This window comes from Lingula anatina, chromosome 8 (assembly GCF_051362555.1).
Source record: "Lingula anatina isolate TDL-2025a chromosome 8, LinAna3.0, whole genome shotgun sequence".
NCBI classification, from domain to species: domain Eukaryota; kingdom Metazoa; phylum Brachiopoda; class Lingulata; order Lingulida; family Lingulidae; genus Lingula; species Lingula anatina.
In genome coordinates this window covers 19,440,276-19,460,842 of record NC_141774.1, presented here as the reverse complement: position 1 = coordinate 19,460,842, position 20,567 = coordinate 19,440,276, and the positions used below count along the sequence as shown (strand labels likewise).

The 20,567-nt window shown below is 36.7% G+C and overlaps 2 protein-coding genes across 2 annotated transcripts; both read left to right on the top strand.

Annotated features, from left to right (window-relative positions):
- Positions 1–70: 70 nt before the first annotated feature.
- Positions 71–7,284, top strand: LOC106151778 (tRNA (guanine(10)-N(2))-methyltransferase TRMT11). The gene is made up of 15 exons (XM_086994669.1): positions 71–252; positions 464–532; positions 987–1,060; positions 1,277–1,358; positions 1,604–1,696; positions 1,944–2,081; positions 2,595–2,655; positions 3,214–3,309; positions 3,860–3,940; positions 4,490–4,657; positions 4,957–5,083; positions 5,336–5,470; positions 5,644–5,758; positions 6,107–6,236; positions 6,487–7,284. Exons 1-15 carry the CDS (start codon positions 175–177, stop codon positions 6,522–6,524), a joined length of 1,485 nt encoding a protein of 494 aa, XP_086850795.1. The 5' UTR covers positions 71–174; the 3' UTR covers positions 6,525–7,284.
- A 2,801-nt stretch (positions 7,285–10,085) lies between these two features.
- LOC106151395 (organic cation transporter protein) lies at positions 10,086–19,103 on the top strand. Its single transcript, XM_086994414.1, has 9 exons — positions 10,086–10,778; positions 13,171–13,348; positions 13,999–14,102; positions 14,825–14,979; positions 15,384–15,552; positions 16,384–16,608; positions 17,227–17,450; positions 17,686–17,870; positions 18,227–19,103. Exons 1-9 carry the CDS (start codon positions 10,573–10,575, stop codon positions 18,452–18,454), a joined length of 1,674 nt encoding a protein of 557 aa, XP_086850540.1. The 5' UTR covers positions 10,086–10,572; the 3' UTR covers positions 18,455–19,103.
- The last annotated feature ends 1,464 nt before the right edge of the window (positions 19,104–20,567 follow it).

Here is a 20,567-nt window from a genome sequence, read left to right as displayed (position 1 = left end):
AAATTATTTAATATTTCTTTGCAATTAGAGCCCCTGGAACATCCATCATGCAATATTATGCTTCAGCATATGATAGATATTCGTTCAGGATTTTCTTTAATTTTGGGGAAATCTACTAAGGGCATTTTCAGTAAAACATATATTGTCTATCCCACAATCCTCAAGAACGCCAATATGTCTGCGCCCAGTGGAAACGTGGGAAAGAGATTTATTTTTCATTTTGTAAACGATTTAGTCGATTTCAAACTACCTGTGAGTGCTTTTTAATATAACACAAACGTTAAATACCACCAAAATATTAATTCATGGTTTGTTTTGGATACTGTATATTTGATGATTTTTTTCTCTGCATGTAAAAATTTATTTCACCTTCTCTAGACGTCGAATGTTTTCTTTCGTCCAAGTTATTCGGCATTGTTATAGGAACTGGTTTGTAACAAACATGTATTTTTCGGTCTTTTAGGAACTTAAAGCAGTAGCGGACTACTTCAGTATTCAGCTCGGTTTTGATCCAAAATCGTACGACAAGCAGGTATAAAATTCAATTTCATTTTAATTAACAGAATTCCGTAAAACCATTCTGCTCAATATTGGCTCTGCATAAAATATTTTCAGGTATGAATCTCTGTATATCATCTTAATAAAAAAAGTCTGGAACACCCAACTTGAATTTTGGCGAATTAAAATCTTTGCTAGTGAAAATCAATGGCTGGCTTACATGCAGTTAATAGTACATGCAACTGCTGCAATTAATGAATGTGCTCGCATACCAAACTGTTTTGATTTATTTTGATATTAAAATATTGATGGATCCATATATCTCTAGCATATTTAGAACATACTTCAATACGTCCAGTGATCAATATTCATATGTCTTTTTCTTTTCTTTTTCCCAAGGACATAAATATCATTTCAAATTAGAAAACCATTTGTTACATGTATCTATAAACTTTTTGTATATTGAAGTGAGATTTGTTTCATTTTAGGATCCATTCATTGTTGTAACTCTTGAAAATGAGAAGCAAGCAAAACAAATTACTAGCAGAACAGTACTTGTTAGGTATGTTTGTAATGATACAGTATACATGTTTCAATTTTATTTATTTATTTATTTCAAGATATGCAAGCTTGCTTGCATTTTTGGAATTAAAAAGGTTAACTTTCATCTCTGCTTAAATTATGAAACATAGCATTCAAAAACCAGTTTATAGATTGTAAATTCATATGTGCATAGTGGAAGCAAGTATATATACATGTTTATCTGTGATATTTTCAGGAGTGTATATAATTACTGGGCAGAGGGAACATCAAGGGAAGAGTTATACCAGAATATAAAACAGCTTAAAGATACTTTTAAGGTGACTTATCAATCTGTATCTAATGTGCTGATGATATTATATGATTCATTTCTACATGAGTTGTTAGAGTATTGTTTTTCTCAGTTGTAAACATGTGTAAACATGTCAAATATTTAGATTTTCTCTCCTTAAATTTTGAGTGGCCATAACTCTAGCACTGTTACAGTGTTTTTTATAATGGTAAAAAATTATTTACAAATTCCAAGTGCTATTTGCCACAAAGTTATTATGTTGTATTTTTACAGGAAGCTTACTGTTCACCTAGCAAGTCATTTAAGATCAACATTGAATCATACAACCTCAAGCAGGATTTTCAAACAATACCAAAAAGATTGCAGGTAAGTGCCTTTTCAGACAGTGATTTTTTTTTAAACAAAAACTGAAATAGATGAATTAATTATATAATATTGTTTACTAGATAGTTTGTAATATGTGCTCCATGGAAACAATTTGAAGCAATGCAACTAGACCTTATATTTCCATAAGCCATGTAGATAATAATTAATGTATTAATTGTATGTAAATTAATTTGTAGTTTTATCTTCCCAAAAATAACAGAAAGATGTTATCACTGAATGTTTCCAGGAGTTGGCAGAGCACGCAAACTTAGACCTGCAGGGTCCTGTGAACCTGTCGTCTCCAGACGTCTCCTTTTATTTCCTGGAATACTACGGATCTCAAGGGACTAAACCCGTGGCCAAGAAACTGTACTTTGGGACATGGGTAAACTTTGTTTTATTTATTTATTTATGAATTCATTTTTTTGTTTATTTATCCACTTGTTCATTCACTCATTCATTCATTCATTTATTTACTCAAGTATTTCTTTCCTAATTACTTAATATTTATTTATTTATTTATGCTTTCATTTTTTCATTAATTAAATTCATTAATTTATTTATTATTTCATGAAAATGGTTAAAGAGGAAAATGCTCGAATATATTGTTAGAAATAAATAATTATGCTAGTTTATGTATTTCTTTCCTAATTACTTAATATTTATTTATTTATTTATTTATTTATTTATTTATTTATTTATTTATTTATTTATGCTTTCATTTTTTCATTAATTAAATTCATTAATTTATTTATTATTTCATGAAAATGGTTAAAGAGGAAAATGCTCGAATATATTGTTAGAAATAAATAATTATGCTGGTTTATGTTGCATAAATTATGCTGAATTATGTTTGATATGATATGATATTTAAATATGATTCTTGGTGACATTTCAGGTAGCTGATGGACAGAAACATTTAGTACAAAGATATGATCTCAAAAAAAGACATTACATAGGTGAGACAGCAACAGTCCAAGGTGTGAAAACTAACGTTAAAAATAAAAAGCACTGTAACAGTTGTTCATGTTGGTACAGGGTTGTCATCAAGACAGTGCTAAAAATGTGTAATCTCTTGTCTTACATCTTCTGAACCATAGAATAACACCAGTTCAACAATTGGAGTCTGTCCTAAATAATAAATAGATTATTCTTAAACTTTTTGCTATTATCGGCATATATGTGACTTATCCAGTATTATGCCAGTTGTAGAGGATTGTTCCCAGTATATCTATGAGATTCAATATAATATTTTTTACACAATGGAACTCCATTTAGCTGCAGTAAGGCCAAATTTACAACAGCTGACTAACAAGTCTTAGATGCTTGATGTGTAATCCCCGCTCGGCATCTGTTCAGTGTCTATTGAGGGTTTAGACAACAAACTCTTAAGTGGGTCGCCATATTTGATCCATGCGGCCTTAATTATTTCAATAATTATTTTTATTAATGTTTCTTTATTTATTTATTTATTTATTTATTTATTTATTTATTTTTATGTTTTTGTCACCAATCAGGCAATACCAGCATGGATGCCAGACTGTCCCTCCTGGTGTCCAACCTGGCCCTGGCTGGACCCGGCAGCTGGGTGCTGGACCCCTTTGTGGGAACAGGTGAGACATCTAATCTTAAATGCCCCATTCATCTATTTTCTGACCCATGTTGTACACTATTTAATGTGTAATCTTCCCTTATTCTCCGACCATCTGGGGTTAAGTCTGATGTACTGTTTATAGCCAGTTCAGCTTGATTATCTCCCCTCTTGATATTTGTCATGTTTGTAAGATAAAATATTTTGTGAACTTTTAGGGAGCTGCTTCTCTGACATTTTTTTTTTTATTATTATTTCAAATGTTATCAACCATTATTCAATAGCCTGTACTCCAAGCAATCTGCTGTTGTATTTTTAATACACATTTTGCCCATATTTTGGTAAACCTTTGTAAATTTCAGTTGAAAATCTTCAGTATTTTAGACATTGTATAATTAATTTTGTACTCCTTGCCCCCCCCCCCCCCCAAATAAAAAGCTATATGCCTTTTTTTTAATACACTTTCATATATAGTAAAAGGTACCTCTGTCCAGCTACAGCCAAATGAACTGAGAAGAAAAAAAATTCATGTGTTAAAACATACACATAACTCATTAGTTTCTCCTTCCCAGGTAGTCTACTGGTGGCCTGTGCACACTACGGGGCTTACGTCACTGGCACAGACATAGACTACAAGATTATCCATGGATTTGGTAAGAACAATCATGTGCTCTTTCTTTACATAAAGTGCATTAGTTTTCTGTATTGTGCCTGTGACGGGAGACGATTTGAGTACTACAAAGGAGGATATCTGTACTCATATGCTTTATTTGACTTGCTTGTTTACACAAGTGTAACTGTACGTAAGGTTCAAATAATTTTATGTCCTCTTTTGTACCAGTAGATCTTCCTAAATTCTTACTTCTTGCTTCTGTGAGGTCTGCTGTATGAAATAAACTACTCACTTTAAGTGGCACTGCCTATAATTATTGACTGTGGGGTGTGTGGGTTGTACTAAGTGCAGGGGTGTCTCTCCTTTATAGTACCCTTTTGAGATATTAGCACTGCGATAGCCTGACGGGTACATGCATTTGGCTCTAGTTAAAAGGAGCTCAAAAATAGTTATAAAAAAATGAAATACAGTAATTTTTCATACCATTGGTTTAGAAAAAAAAGTAATAAAAATAGTATTTATTGGAGGCATACTGATAACCATGTTAAAGGTTTTAGCAATGTTTGTTATGAAGAGTCATCTGTTACAGGGAAATCAAGCAGTCACAAGAAGAAGTTTCGAGGTCCTGATGAGAATTTTCTGGCCAATCTGAGACAGTACGGTTTGGAGGACCTCTACCTGGACGTCCTAGTGGGTGATGCTTCAAAACATGCTATGTGGCGACGGAGCTCCTTATTTGATGCCATTGTCACTGATCGTGAGTATAATCAGGGGTGAAGACATTTCAGTTTTAAAATTTTGAAGATTTGTTATTTGTGTAATGTACATGATGTTAGATTGCCATCATAATGCCCTCTCCTTCTCTCTCTCTCTCTCTCTCTAAACTGATTTAAGTATTATTTACACAGTGTGGTTTAGTATAATTTTAAGTGAAATTTCCTAATTTTGTCATGCTTTCTTTTTACTCTTTTATTTTAAATCACAAGTGACAATGTAAATATCTGATGTTTAAAGGGAACATTTGGAATATAAGCATATTTAACCCCCATTTTCCAGCTCCATATGGTATTCGTGAATACACCGTAAAAATAGACAGCAAGAAGAGAAACCCAGAAAATAAAATTCAAGCACAGGAGGATGAAGATATAGATATGGTAGAGAAGGGGCATGATGTTTGTGAAAAGTAAGTCTTGATGAAAAAAAAATGATGTCTTTCAAGCAGGGAAAGCCTTCATTTTCCAACTTGAAGGGCATCACTTACATTTCAGAGTTTGAAAATTGATACTCATGGCTATAAAAAAAAAGTATAGAAAAGACTCAATGGAATGGTTTACTTTAGAAATTCACATCTAACACAATATCAAGTCACACCTAGCAATTTCTAGTCACACCTAATCCCAAGCACAAAATCAGATTTTCTGTTATTATTCTGTAGACAGACATCATATGCTGGGAGCCAGAAGTCAGACTACCAGCTGCAGGACATAGTGAAAGACCTCCTCAACTTCGCGGCCAAGTTCCTCAAACTTGGCGGCCATCTTGTCTACTGGCTTCCTGTTTACAGACCTGAGTGAGTATTACACATATTTTTTTTTTTTTAATATTTGATCAAATTTGCTTTTAAAGAATCATATTGTCTTGTATTCTTGTGGGCTTCTGCCAATTTTTTTTTTTTTTCTAAGCTTTTTGATCATATGTTTAAGTTTGAGACGCTATCAATACTTTAATTAATTTTTTTTTCAGTTACACAGAAGAGATGGTCCCCTCCCACCCTTGTCTAAAACTGATCTCTAATTGTGAACAGACTATTACCTTGAAAATGTCCAGACGACTTATAACTATGCAGAAATGTAGGGAAGTAAGGGAGAGGTATATGGGAGAGGTATAACTCCGAGGTCTAAAAAAACAGGCATGGTATTACCTGCGAAATTAAACAGTTCCAAGCAATATCCAATTTTGCCCCCCTAGTATCATAATGTAATAATCCATTTTTGAAATTTCACATATACTGGGTCAGTGTAACAGTGACTCAATGCGTCACTGGGTCAGAAATTTTGTACTGTGATCCTTAAATATTATTAAAAAGAAAGGGAAGGAAAAAAAAAAGGTATCATTTTATGGAAGTGACACGGGATAAAATTCATAAAATTGAAGAGAAAACTTTGTGTTGGACACTTTCTGTCTATTGTGTACATTTTATGTTCAGGACACAGAGCTTCTTGATGCAGCTCACATCCCAGAAATGCTTTACAAGGAGAGACTCCGAGACAAATATTTTGAAGCTAATCCCGAGAATGACAAAAAGAAAAAGAAGAAGAAAAAACATAGAGGAGCAGGTGATAAAATAGAAAGATAGATAAAGAAATGAATAATAAATAATAGAAATTGTCAAATATGATTTGTACTTTCATTCTGTTTCATTCATTCCACAAAAAAGTGACTCTTGAGTCACAGCAAAGATGCATACACCCATTTTGTGTAATATCTCTGTCTTCCACAATATTTCATTTATTTGTAATGTATTAGATAAGATAATAGTTAAAGAACAATTTTAATAAGTTTTTCTTCTTATATTTTTTCCATTAGGTGAGTGTGATACAGAATCAGTAAATCAGCCTACGTGACATTGGATCAATAAGTAACAAAGGAGCGTCACAATAGAGTCACGATGGAGCATCACAATAGAGCGTTACAATGGAGCGTGACACCAAAATATGGGCATCTGGTGACAACTGACAGAGGTCAAGGTTTCAGGGTGATGGCAGTGATGTAATCCACACAAGGACACAGATACACGTTAGCAGTTGTACCTGTTGAAATAGACAAACAAGGATGGCCACTTTAGGAGCGTCTTAAAAGATGTTGTGGGAAGCAAATTTCATGTTGAAGAGGTGTTACTATTCAGAAAAAACATTCAATTAATTTTTGAATATGATGTGATATCTTTTAAGATATGTTTAAAATGATTTTAAGGGCACATTTGACTTCCAAAAGTACCAGAACACTTCAGTCTCCCTCCTCCACCCCTCGTTCTTGTGCATATTACATTCTTTGATGTAAAAGTGTGTGGGGGGGACAACCTACCTACACGAATGGACCAAGAACAGTTAATCAGAGATCAACTGGATAAAATCACATATAAAAAGAATGATTTTTTAAACTAATATATTTGGAAATATACATCAGAAATTGGGTTATGTCCAAAATTTTAAAAGTGATATAAAGTAAAATAATAATAGTACTAGCAAAATTTAAACAAAAATACGTCAAGTTCTGGATATGAAAATAAAACGATTAACAATATATCAGATTTGTTTGGTCTAATGATAGAATCGCGTGTATGAGCACTTTTTAGTCTCAAATAAAGAGGTGTTGCGACATAGACATCTTGCTATTGTTTGGATAAATTAAGGAACCTATGTTAAAATTCATTTCAGCTTGAAAGGATGTGAAACGATGCGTATGAAGAATTTTAAGTTGCGCTGGCCTTTTTTTTTACATCGTGAACTACGCTTATTTGTGTAGATACGCCTCGCTGCGGTGTGTGTGTGTGTGTGTGGGGGGGGGGGGGGGGCTTCCAAAGTTCGGTTTTAGTTCAGTGAACCAATCATGTTTCGGACAACTGTCGGTGTCGAGCGTTTAGATCTTACGTAATAGCCAGGCTAAATTTCTGACTAAAATTTGAAAGTTGTCATTCTGGTTCTCTGACAGAGTTTCGTTACGGACGAGTGTAACGAACGACGCGAAAAAGCTCTTTATTTTAACCTACTACAAATTGATTTAGCCCAGTCACGCAGAAAATCAATTGAAGATGGCGAGACTGTTTTTTCCAAGAGATTGAAAACTTTAAACGAAAATGAAAAATATCAGATTAAATTATGACTAATATTTAGATATTTTTCATAGTAAATGTCTGTCTTCATTTACTGTTTTCTTTACTGTTACTGTTTAGAGTTCATATATAAGTATTATTTGGTGATTCCCTGTCGGTGAAAAGCTACAACGCTAATGTTTCCCAACTTCTACCCGACATGAATTAAAACCTATTGCATTGTGAACTTTTATAGTTGGAGATTTGAAATTGTCGCAACTTCAGCAATCACAAGGTGTTGAGAGAGCCGTGCTGTGGGTGAGTCGTTGGTGGGGGTCACTGGAGAACTGGCCTGCAGACCATTCTGGGCAGTCATTGGTGCGGATCTTCCAAGAGCGCATTCAGAACAGTAAACTAACAAATCCACGGGTCAAATATGGCCGACCCACTTGAACGCTTGTTGCCTAATCCCCGATGGGAATCTAGTCAGTGTCTAATTGGGAATTAAGCGGCAAGCTTTTCAGTGGGTCGCCATATTTCATCCGCGGATGTGTTAGTCCACTGTTCTGAATGCGCTTCAAGAGGTACTTGAACGATGTAGAAATGTATATCTTGACCGGTTGGCAACAAACGTTAATGTCACTAACCAATCCATACGTCCTACTCGGGGTTTTTATTTTTATTTTTATTTATTTTTTTATTTATTTATTCATTTATTTATTTATTTATTTTATTATTATTATTATTATTATTATTATTATTATTATTTTTTTTTTTTTTATTTTTTTTTTTTTTGAAGCAGGTTATAATATTTTCATGAAGCACCTTGTCCCGTTTATTTTGTTTGTTTGCTGTTGGTGTTGTTGCTGCTGTTTTCCAGATGTTAGGCAACCCGGAACTGATCTGAGTCGTTGTTGCAACATAGTCGAACTGAATAAAGCGATTTCTCCGTCGCACCCAAATGATCCCAAATGGGACGAGTGTATCGGTGTCATTCCGTGCATTTCGACTGCTTGGGCCGTGGTTTTTCTTATAAGACAAAAATAAGCTCTAGTCGACGATTGGCGAAACAAATGTTTTCTTATATTTCTGATGCGTGCCTTTTTGGAACAGTATGAAGATTCCCGTTATATATGCCTACATGCATTTGTCTACATCCCCATCAACATCATGATTATAATGATCATCATCATTATTATTAGTATTATTCTTATTATACAATTGAAAAATGATCAATATCAGTAGTTGAATTTATTTGAAAAGACAATGAAGTTGCCCTTATAATATTTCCAAAGGGTAGGCCTATCATATGATTTTTTTTTTTTTAATTAGCGTTCAAAATGAGTTCTGTTGATATACTGTAGCTAGCTGCCTCAGCAATATAAGATCTTGCAGAACACTCACAAAATATCCAGGTGCATTTACTTACGATATTGTTACCAATACGGTTCAGGCTAGACGAAACTCCTCCGGACCAGTTTGAACTGGTAGTAAAATTGATCTTATCAAAAACACTTTGGAAACTGATGAAGTCATGCTTCGAAGACAAAGAATGCAGCTGAGTTGGAAGCCCGTCAGTTATCTAACTGATACAAACAACCGAAAAATAAGCCAGCGGAAGACGATGTACCCAAATACAAACAGCTCAGCGTGGCAAGACTGTTTTGTGTAGTAGGCCTTTGCACTGTCACACCTTGTAGCTCCCCAACAACAAATAAATAAAAAATAAATAAATAAATAAATAGATCACGACATCCATGCCGAAAAAAATTAAGGAAGCGTAAAGGGTACCCACTGCCACCATTTATCATTTTTTCGTCAAACGTTCTTTTTTTAGTTCGTTCACAACCGCTAATAAACGCCCACGCGGCGGACAGTGCTATTGTTTGCCATACCGAACATCATGGTGGTAAGGCCTGAGTCCTGTTACAGAGAAAGTCTTAAGTCAGTTCTGGGACTACCATCCTGACTAAAGTGCGTTTCACAAGAATATCTAACGAGCCGGTGTGACAGAAATGGTGCTCCTAGAAATGGTAGTCCGGGGTCCTATTTAGTACAGGTTAAGGTTAGTCGGAGTACTGGGGACGAATGTCACCTGTACAAAGTAATGGTGAAAGACAGAGGATGATAAATATTCATACTAAATGCATGTGGTGAACTCACTCATTTGCATATTATGCTTATATATTCAGTCAGCATATTATCATTCACCTTGCTTCAGTCTTGAATGAATGTTTATCATCCTCTGTATAGGTATACCTGATAAGTAGAAACTCTCACTTGTTATCTTTTGCATTGCAATAAGTATTTAAATGAGTTGCTGCCACTGTGGCATGCAGGTAGATTCCCTGTAGATAATGTGCATAAATGCTGAATGTTTGGACCTAATAAAGAGGACTTAAGAGTTGGAACTGTAAAATATTAGAAGAACCTGGGTAGGGAGGTACATGGACTCCTACATAATGATTCAGACGGGTGCAGGAGTGGCCTACATGGATCGCCGATTTTTGCTCACTATAGTAATTCAACCTGCCATCGTAGTAAAATTAACACTCAGCAGTCTTAAGATTTTCGTGAAGCAAGCCCAAGGCGTGAGAAAAATACTGCGCGTTGATTGGTTTAAAGTTTGGCCTACCGAAGAGTGATTGGCCAATTGGTCAATTTTGTGAGATAGGAAAAAACACCAAGGGTAGGATTGGATGAAATCCCAAAGATCTGCGGTACAAGTGGCATTTGCTGACTGCCTTGTTGTCTGGAAGCTGTCCGAATTGTCTCACATCGCTTGCGGCAGCGCAAATTATTCGTTCGTCCATTTTGAATTGCGATCGATAAAAGTATAGTCCGACATATCTTGAAAGACCATGGAGAAATTGGAAAAGCAAAAACCTTCCACTGCAAGAAGTGATGCCACGGCGGAAAAGCAAACTCAACTGGACGACATATTTGAACAGATGGGTGATTTTGGAAGGTTCCAGCTCCGTGTGTTCCCCCTATTTTGTCTGTGTAGTACCCTTGCTTCCTTGCAGTATGCATCTGTGCCATTCGTGGGGTACACGCCGGAACACAGGTGAGTTGACGACCGGGGTGGGTTTGGACGGGGTGGGGGGTGGGGGGGGGGGGGGTAGGTGGGGGTGAGGGGCTTTATTGTGAGAGGAACGAAAAAGTTCTTGTTTGGCCAGTCCCAAGCCTTATAAACGGATTAGGCGTTTACTAATATTATCCGCAGATCTTGTAGCACTAACACCCATATTAACCACATAACTCACAAATTAATCAGCACTACCAGAGCGAATGCATGTTAGTGCTAGGTATTACTTTGTTGGTGTTAAATAATTGCACGGTGTATTGGTTAATCCGTGGGTTTAATGGCTAATATGGGCGTTAGTGCTAAAAGATCTGCGGGTAGTGATAGTAAACCCCCAATCCGTTTATAAGGCCTGCAGTCTGAGGATGAGAAAACAAAACGTGTTCTTCAAAGCTTTAACATTATGTTTTAGACACATTAACATGACAATAATTAGGGGATACCGAGGCTAGTTGGACCCCGGGGTAAGTTGCCCCCCCCCCCCCCCCCCCCATCAATTAATGAAAAAAGTAAGTATGGGGTAAAATAATTGATCACATCTTTTTGTAAAGTGACCGTATCCAATAGTGCTAAGAAAGCAAGTTTTATTTAGGAAGTGAGTCCAAATGAAATAATTTAGCATCTTAAAGTAACTTTATAAAAGAGACTTTTTTAAAAAATCTATTTTCATAAGCTTTTTATCGAATAAAGTATATGCATAGGACATCAAACTGAAGCTCATTGTTTCAAATTTCACAGAAATGTATCATCGTTGTTCAGTCTAGCACCATAAATGGCTACAATCCTTTAAAATTAAAAATGTGCACCCGGGGCAAGTTGGCACCCTTGACTCGGGGCAAGATGGACCAACATATTGCCAACAATCCTTGTAACAGAGCTACAGACCACTGTCAAAACAAACTCAATGATTTTATTTAATAATTACCAGTTTTACACTGACTTTGTTAGTTTCTTTTAAAATGAAAATGTATTATTCGTTTTCATTCATTAAAAACCTGTTTTATACCATTATTAATTTATTCGTAATAAAAACAAATTTTATTATTTTGGATAAATATTTTGGATCTTGCAACACATACAACGTGACGTACACGACAACCTCAATAAATCTGCCTCATTTGAACTATTTATTCATCAAAGACTCTCAAAAATCAATTTTATAAATTAAAAAATACATAAATATGTATTTCAATGCATTTACATGGGATACTTACTTACTTTTTGTATAGGGTGTCAACTTGCCACGACCCTGGGGCCAACTAGCCTCGTTTATATTTCAGACATCATATCTAACATAATTAATGGTTCAGAAAATACAAAATAACGGTGAAAATATCCCGATATATACCGTTTATTCAAATTTATAACATGTAGCCCCTCAAATCCGATATTTCCCTGTGATTTCCAAAAAGATAAAATAATGTCCATTAAAATGAAAAGATACTACCAAATGTCACCAAATTTACACACAATTAACATTAGGAGCTGACTTCAGGGTTAACTGCAGGCTTTATCATGACAACACATTTACTCACAGTTCTCGTTTGGCTTGTGATTTGTTGTAGAAACATAATGTTCCGAGGAAAGAACCACTACATTTTAGCCCCGATATTAACCCTACTGAGTACCTGTGGCATGAATTGGAGTCTGCAATGCAGAGGAGAACCAACCCCCTAAAATCTGGCCCAACTCCTGCAAGCTCTTTAGGAAGACTGGGACAATATCCCACAAAACAGAATTGCTACCCTTGTTGAGGGCTTGGCGCGCCGCCTACAGGAGTAAATTGCTGTTCGCGGTAGGCACACTCGCGATTAGACGCGTGACCTTGAACTAGAACACTCTAATGATAATTGTGTGTAAATTGGTGCCATTCGCCGGCGTTTTTTTTAATTTCTTCACATATTTGGAAATCACAGTGAAACGTTGGATTTGAGGGATTTGAGGATTTGAACAAATAACATACGGATATCGTCACCACTATTTTGTATTTACTGCACCATAAATCATGTTAGATATGGTGTCTGGGATAAAACAGCACTTATGACACCTTTGGAGTGATCATTTGTTGTAACAAAACCACATGGCATTGGGAATGGGACAACTTTTTTGACCAGTGTTGTATATTCACAAGCATACAAATCGAGCATGGAATCAGAATTTTTATTTCTTACCACGCCTGCCTCCCCCCTCTCCCCAAAAAAGAAAACATTCACTCCCATAGTTACTGCAGCTGTTAACGGCTGATTCCAGTTATGCATATATACAAATTATATATGTAATGCTATGATATAAGCTATTTCAATTATTCTGACCAACAAGATATCATGTAGCAATTTAATGGATGTTTCTAACCCATGGCGTACATAACTTGCAGGTGTTTTTCCCCCCAAAATGACACGGGCGGTAATCAGACGAGCCAGATTCAGCACTTCTTCAGTGACGAGCACCGCAAACAGCCTTCTGCTTGTGAAAGCGTTGTTAATGGGAGCAGAGGGAAGTGTCATGAGTGGGAATTTGATCGCAGCGTTATGGAGGAAACTTATGCCAGCGAGGTGTGTACCTACACTCTATTAAACAAATCGGTCATTGACCCTACCGATACAATCGGTTGACTTGAAATCAGTAACAAACGACGGTTCGTTTTTTTTTTTGATCAACCAGTCGATTGGTCAACATGGTAACCGTGTGGATCGGTTGTTGAATAACTGTTCTGAGGTCATTTGACTGGAATAACGAAAATCTGTAATTAAATTCTACATGTACAAACTTGTTGAATAGTGTTTATTTATAATTACAAGCATGCCTAGCGGGGAATGACCTCGTCACTCGGGTATTTAACTATTATGCAGTGTGTCCGAAATGTTAACCGTTTGGATTGGTTAAAAGGCCAACTGATTTCGATGCAGTTAGGTCAACTGAAAATTTAGTCTGATGTATATTGACTGGGTGAATCGTTTAATATTGAACATATTTTCGGTTAAGTTCAACTAATCAGTTTCAGCTGTTAATTTCTATCATCTGTTTTTTTTTTTTCGTTTTGTTCTCTCTCTCTCTCTCTCTCTCTCTGTTGCGCGCACTGGCGCATGCATGTACACTTACGTTTTCTCGTGACTAGAATACTGCACTCTCAGATTCAATTCCCAGCAATCTTTTCATACTTCCATACGCATTTTCCTTTTTAAAATACGGCTGTTTATTTCAGTTCAATCTTGTCTGCGACGAAGCTAGCCTGGTGACTCTAATGGCAGTAATATTTCTGGTCGGCATGGCGGTCGGCAATGTTGGGATAGGTCTTTTATCAGATAGGTAGGTACAGCGTTAAAAAACAGACACTTTAAAGAATGGGTTTTTCGTTTTCTCCTGCGTAAATTAGTGAAGTTATTAACCTTGTTATTACCTTTATGTGTGGGACATGGGGAAAATCTAGTCTATTGAGAAGCGATTTGCGATTTTTAAACAAATTCAGCAAAGGTCGATCCCAACCTTGCTATAAATATTTGGGACATTGCTATTATACTCATTTTGTTTTTTCTGGATTGTTAGAACAAGGGGAGCAGATTCAGATATCGTACCAGCTTGGTCGATCCATCTCTGCAGGAAGCCGTGCTAAAGTGCAGTCAATATAATCGCCTTTATTTTCTGTCACGACCCCTTCAGCAGCTAGGGGGTAATACATTTACGTGTGCGCTTGGTTAAGTTGTATCGAATCAGCTGGTACGATGTCAGAATCTGAATGCTCCCTTAGGAGTGGATTAACACTGATTTCATAGTTCTTTTAACGTTTTAAAGACTGAAATGAAAAAGACAACAGATTGAAATAAGATATGAAGACGATGAATAAGATATGATAACATATGAGGTATATCTGGTCATTAAATGGCTTACATCACATCAAATGGATGGCTTCAATAAAACCATTGGAGGTATCTGGCTCATATACGACACCTAGAGAATTCCACCCATTCTAAGCATTGCTTTCAATGCAACAAACACCTAACTACATTTTGCAAGCGTTGGATTTATTGTAGGCTAGGACGTCGCACCGCTTTGGGCTGTGCCTTACTGTTTCTCAGCGCTTCTGGGCTCGCTTCAACATTTTCGCCAAATGCAGTTACAGCGATCCTGTTTAGATTTCTTATCGGAGCATCCTCCAGCGGGGCATACATAACGTCGTTCTTATTTGGTAAGTTCTAGCTGATAGCTAGGGAGACAAAACGCATAGATGTGGCTTACTAGTGACGTCATATGGATTGTAAGTGACGTCATATAGTTTGCAAGTGACGTCATGTGGTTTGCACTAACGGACTGTCATATTTCGAAGCAAAATGCCTGAGGTTTTATAGATGGTATCTTTAACATGCCTTTACTTTCTTTTTTGTTTCTTCGTTTCCCCACAGACAGTGCTCAAATCTGCTCACTCTTGATAATTTGATAATCGTGGTGTTCTTTTGATGCAAATTTTGAAAAATGAAAAAAATGAAAAATTAAGTAACCCACGTGTTTTGTTTTTGGGAATGGTCTGTTCTTCTCACTTATCATGCAAAATATCTTAATGGTGAGTATTTACATTCCCATCTTTTGTTCCAGGAATGGAAGTCGTAGGGCCCAAAAAGAGAATGTTCGCTGGGATCATCATGCATTTTTTCTATGCCGCTGGAAGCTGCGGGGCTTCTGGTATTGCCTACGCCCTCCGACACTGGCGCTATCTCCAGGCAGCGATAACTGCACCTGCCTTACTGCTTGCAGTGTACACGTGGTAAGGATTATGGCGAGCTCCCTTTACACTGTTTATCCTTATACCATAATAACGGTATGCATGCTATTCTATAAAATTTGCTAAGATTCACCCTGAATTCTTTGGCAACTGAAAAGCTACATTTCTGCAGTCAGCATGCAGCTGTCATGATCGTGCACTCACACTCACTGTAAGAGGGCGACTTTCAAAGGACCTCAGAAACTCGCCTACATAAAGCAGGAAACCCAGCAGACACGTCACGTTTGGATCACGTGGCTAGCACGTTGCTTTGAGGTTATAATGTGATAGCAACGTGCTAACCACGTGATCCGAACGTGGCGTTTTTGCTGGGAGAAAGCATATTAGTCTTCGAAGCGCATTATTTCTTTATATATATATATATATATATATATATATATATATATATATATATATATATATATATATAAAGAAATAAAAAATATATATATATATATATATTTTTTTTTTTTTATAAAACATTAGTTAATGTCTTTCGTTTTGAGCTCGACGGCATGTTATTGATCAAGTCAAACTTTTGCCATATTCGAGCTCGAGGTGATCTGATGACATCGTGAACAATGTAGAGGAAAGTATTTTATAAAAAAAATAATCTTATGCTGTGTATCAGGTTTTGGTTTCTTTCTGAATTGACAGATTTCTCAAAAAGTGTTGAAGTCATTTACAAGACAGATCTCAACGTGCCTTTTCTTCTGGGCGGAGAGTAACGATTACACCTAAAAGAAAACGCAGGATTCCTAATATTGAAAAAAGGGTTTTACTGTCCTCAATTCTTTCTTTCTTTATTCATTCTGTACTGTTTATCTGGTTTAGGACTGTTCCGGAGTCTATCAGATGGCTGTTGTCCAGAGGTCGAAAAGAGGACGATAAACTTGTCGCAAAGGGAGTGGCTCAGCAGAACGGCCGCCACATAAAGTCTTATGATATATTTGATAATCTCAAAGTCGACGCCGTTCCACAGAAGTCTAAGGGGATACTCAAGGAATTGTGGAAGACTCCTCGACTGGTATTTCATATGGTGCTCCTCTCACTAATCTGGTAAGTATTGAGCGTCCCCCTTCCCTCAACCCCACCCCCTCCCAATTGTGGAACCATTCCCAAAAGGGGAATATTTGAGTCACGTCACTTAGTCTTACGCACATATTTTGTGTAATATTTGAATAATTTGACTTACCCCAATATTTTCACAGTTTGTTCTGTATAATTCTTCAAACATAAGACATAAATTCACAGCAATGAAAAAGTGATATAGAATATATTATGCAAATATTAAACAAAACACAAACGACACTGGTGGCCCGAGGTTATGTTCCTTTCCGGTCAGTGTGTCTGTCTATATAGTTTGTTTTCACCAGCGTCACTTAAAGATTTATGGTTTGTAGACATATTCAGGATAGCTTAGAAATTGGCTTCTCTAAAGGTGGTTTGATTTTGGATCCAAGAAATTTCGGAGGATTTTTAATTTTAATTTAGAATTTAAAAATCACCAAGAAAGGTCCAGTGACTTTGAGCTTGTGCAATGGATGTGGTCTCAATTACCACAATTACCAATTACAATTTATCAGTGCAGGCTCCTTGGCGGAGGTCTGCGCTCTCTGAGTGAATTTTTTAGTTAGAACATACGATTTGCTTCACAACATGGTCGTTTTATTACAGGGGATTAGTGGAGGCCACTTGGTTCGGTATCTCATTAAACAGCGGCAATATTGAAGGCAGCATCTTCGTCAACTATTTTCTGGTTGGTCTGATTGAGTTTCCCGCCAATTGTGTGCTATTTACTATCAACCGATACGGAAGAAAGATACCTTTTGTATTGACAATGGTCCTGTGTGGCATGTTGTGTCTGTCGACAACGTTTGTGGAGCTTTATACAGGCGAAGGCAATTTTAAGTTTTGACTGATTTATTTAAAATATTGTATAGATAGAGGACGTGTTATTCATCCTGTGATTCAACTGGTAAAATATATATGTTTTGCGGAATAAATCAAATGATCCTGCCATGGCCAGGCTCTAGAGCGTAACGATTCTACAGTATGACAAATACAAAGAAGTCGAATTTGCATTATTCAGATGATATATAAAAAAATTCACCCTCTTTTTCCTTAAATTTACAGATGAACACACAGGCCACTGGATACGCATTGCACTTTCTATTGTTGCAAGGTTTTTCGTGGCCGTCGCATACAACATAATATATATATGGGGCGCAGAGATTTACCCTACTGTCATTCGTAATGCAGGACTATCCACAAGCTCATTTGTCTCCAAAATGCTAAATCTTCTAGCCCCTGTCATAGTGGTAGGTACACTTATTATACAGTATCTAATACAATATATAGTATATAATTAAAAATATACCTGCGTATGCACGCTGTTTTTTTTTTTTTTTTCAAAAAGTTTTTTTTTTTTGTAATAATCTCTTCATAGATTATTACAGAGTATAGCCATCTATGGAGGTCACATGGTCCGATGGCAAGCATAGTTTTCAGAATAATTGCTTTAACTTTTTGTGGCAAATTAGAAAATATTATATTTTCATGAATCGTTACAATGTTTTTATTGTGAAATATAGATCTCATATGAAGAATTGTTATCCCTTTTTAAAATACTGGTATACTAACCTTGTTTAAGCAGTATTTCTTTATTTCCTTACAGCGTGAGTTACAAGGTCAAAACATGTTCAGCAGTAAGAGTACTTTGCCTCTTATCATCTTCGGCGTGATATCCGTTTCTGGTGGACTTGCTTCGATTCTTCTTCCGGAATCAGCCAACAAACCCCTCCCACAAACCATAGCGGAAGTTCGAAATGCGTACACTTCACTGCCGGCAAAAATCGCACTCGCAGTTATTGGTGTCAGAGAGCCAGATTCCCCTCCTCCTTAGTAATAAAACTTTCCGGAGGGAAACACGCAACGCTGCCTTTGGCAACAAACTTTACAAACAGACAAAGAATACCAAACGTCGAGGTGTAAGTTACAATGGAGGACATCATTTTCTGTGGTCTAAGTATGACTAGAATGATAATTTCTAGTCATTTCCACTCATTTCCTGCGCAATTTGATCGCTGGATAAGTACAAAAGCAGGGAGGGAATATGGTCATGTTAGGCCCCCAGAACCCAGAGATTGACGTTCTCCAAAGCATACGATGGCAGCCATCTCGACATGAACATTCCTTCCTTTTTTCTTACTTGTTTGATGGCTGACCCGGCACAATAGCCGTCACACCTAACACACTGGGTGCTCCCAACGCTTATTTGTATTGTGAACTTCATAGTTGGAGATTTGAAATTGACGTAACTTTTGCACTCCACTTTGCACTTTTGTCCATGCAGAGCAGTCATTGGTGCAGATCTTCCAAGAGGCACTTGAACGATATAGAAAGATATATCTTGACCGGTTTTTGAAGCATGTTATAATATTTTCATGAAATCAATATACTTTGGCTTCTGTTCCTTATAAACCATTGCCATTTATTACTTACTAACCTGTGTATCTAAAGGGATCAAATAAGAAGAACCTGATTGTGTTTTATTTTGTTTGTTTGTTGTTGTTGTTGCTGTTATAGTTGTTGTTTTCCAGATGTTAGGCAACCCGTAACTGATCTGATTCGTTGTTGCAACAAAGTCGGACTGAACAAAGCGATTTCTCCGTCGCGCCCAAATGATCCCAAATGGGACGAGTGTATCGGTGTCATCCCGTACTTTTCGACTGCTTGGGCCTGTGGTTTTTCTAAAATAAAAATAAGACAAAAATAAGCACTAGTCGGCCATTGGTGAAACAAATGTTTTCTTAAATTTCTGATGCGTGTATTTTGGAACAGTATGAAGATTCAGAAACGGATCCAGACACTTTTCTGACAGGCTACCAAATCCCGTTATATATGCCCTACATTCATTTGTCTACATCACCGTCATCATTATAATCATTACCATTATTATTATTAGTAGTATTATTTTTATTATACAATCGAAAAATGACTAATACCAGTAGTTGGATTTATTGTCAAAAATGTAGTAGCCTTTAAAATATTTCCAAAGGGTATTATATGAAAGCATTTTACTATATTAGCGCTCAAAGTGATTCATGTTGACCTAACTTACTGCCTCAACAATGTAAGGTCTTGCAGAACACACACAAAAATATCATGGCGCATTTACTTACGAAATTGTTATCAAGGCTGTTCAGGTTAGTTGCAGCTCCTCCGGTCCAGTCTAAACTGGTACTGAAATTGCTTTTGTTAAAAGCAAGTCGGAGACCTGCCAAGTAATGCATCGAAGACAAAGAATGCAGTTGGAAGCCCGTCAGTTATCTAACCGATACAAACAACCGAAAAATAAGCTAACCGAAGACGGTGAGCCCAATTGTTAACATGTCAACGTGACATGACTGTGTTTTGTGAAGTAGGCCTGCGCCTTGTAGCACCCCAACAATAAATAAATAAATAAATAAATAGATCACAACATTCACGCGTAAGATATTTAAAGAAACGTCAAGAGTACCCACTGCCACCATTTAACATTTTTTCGTCAAAAGTTCCTTTTTAGTTCGTTCACACCGCTAATAAACGCCCACGCGACGGTCAGTGCTATTGTTTGCCTTTATGAAGACTAGTTTCCCAAACCCAGATCGATCTAACTGGATCGATCCATCTCCGAGGGGTTTCTCGCTAAATTGCTTTCAGTTAAGCGTCTTAGATATCTGTCATGCCTACTGAAGCTGTTAAACGATAGTTAAGTACCCCCTAGCAGCTTCCGTAGGCATGACAGATGTCTAAGCCGCTTTAAAAGTGGATTGCAATTTAGCGAAAATCCCCTCGGAGATAGATCGACCCTCAGTTGGTACGATAAGGTGTGGGAATGGTCCCAAAGATGACATCCCGGCGGTGACGCCTGAGTCCTGTTACAGGGAAAGTCTTAAGTCAGTTCTGGGACTACCATCCTGACTAAAGTGCGTTTCACAAGAATATCTAAGAAATGGAATATGATTAGTACAAGT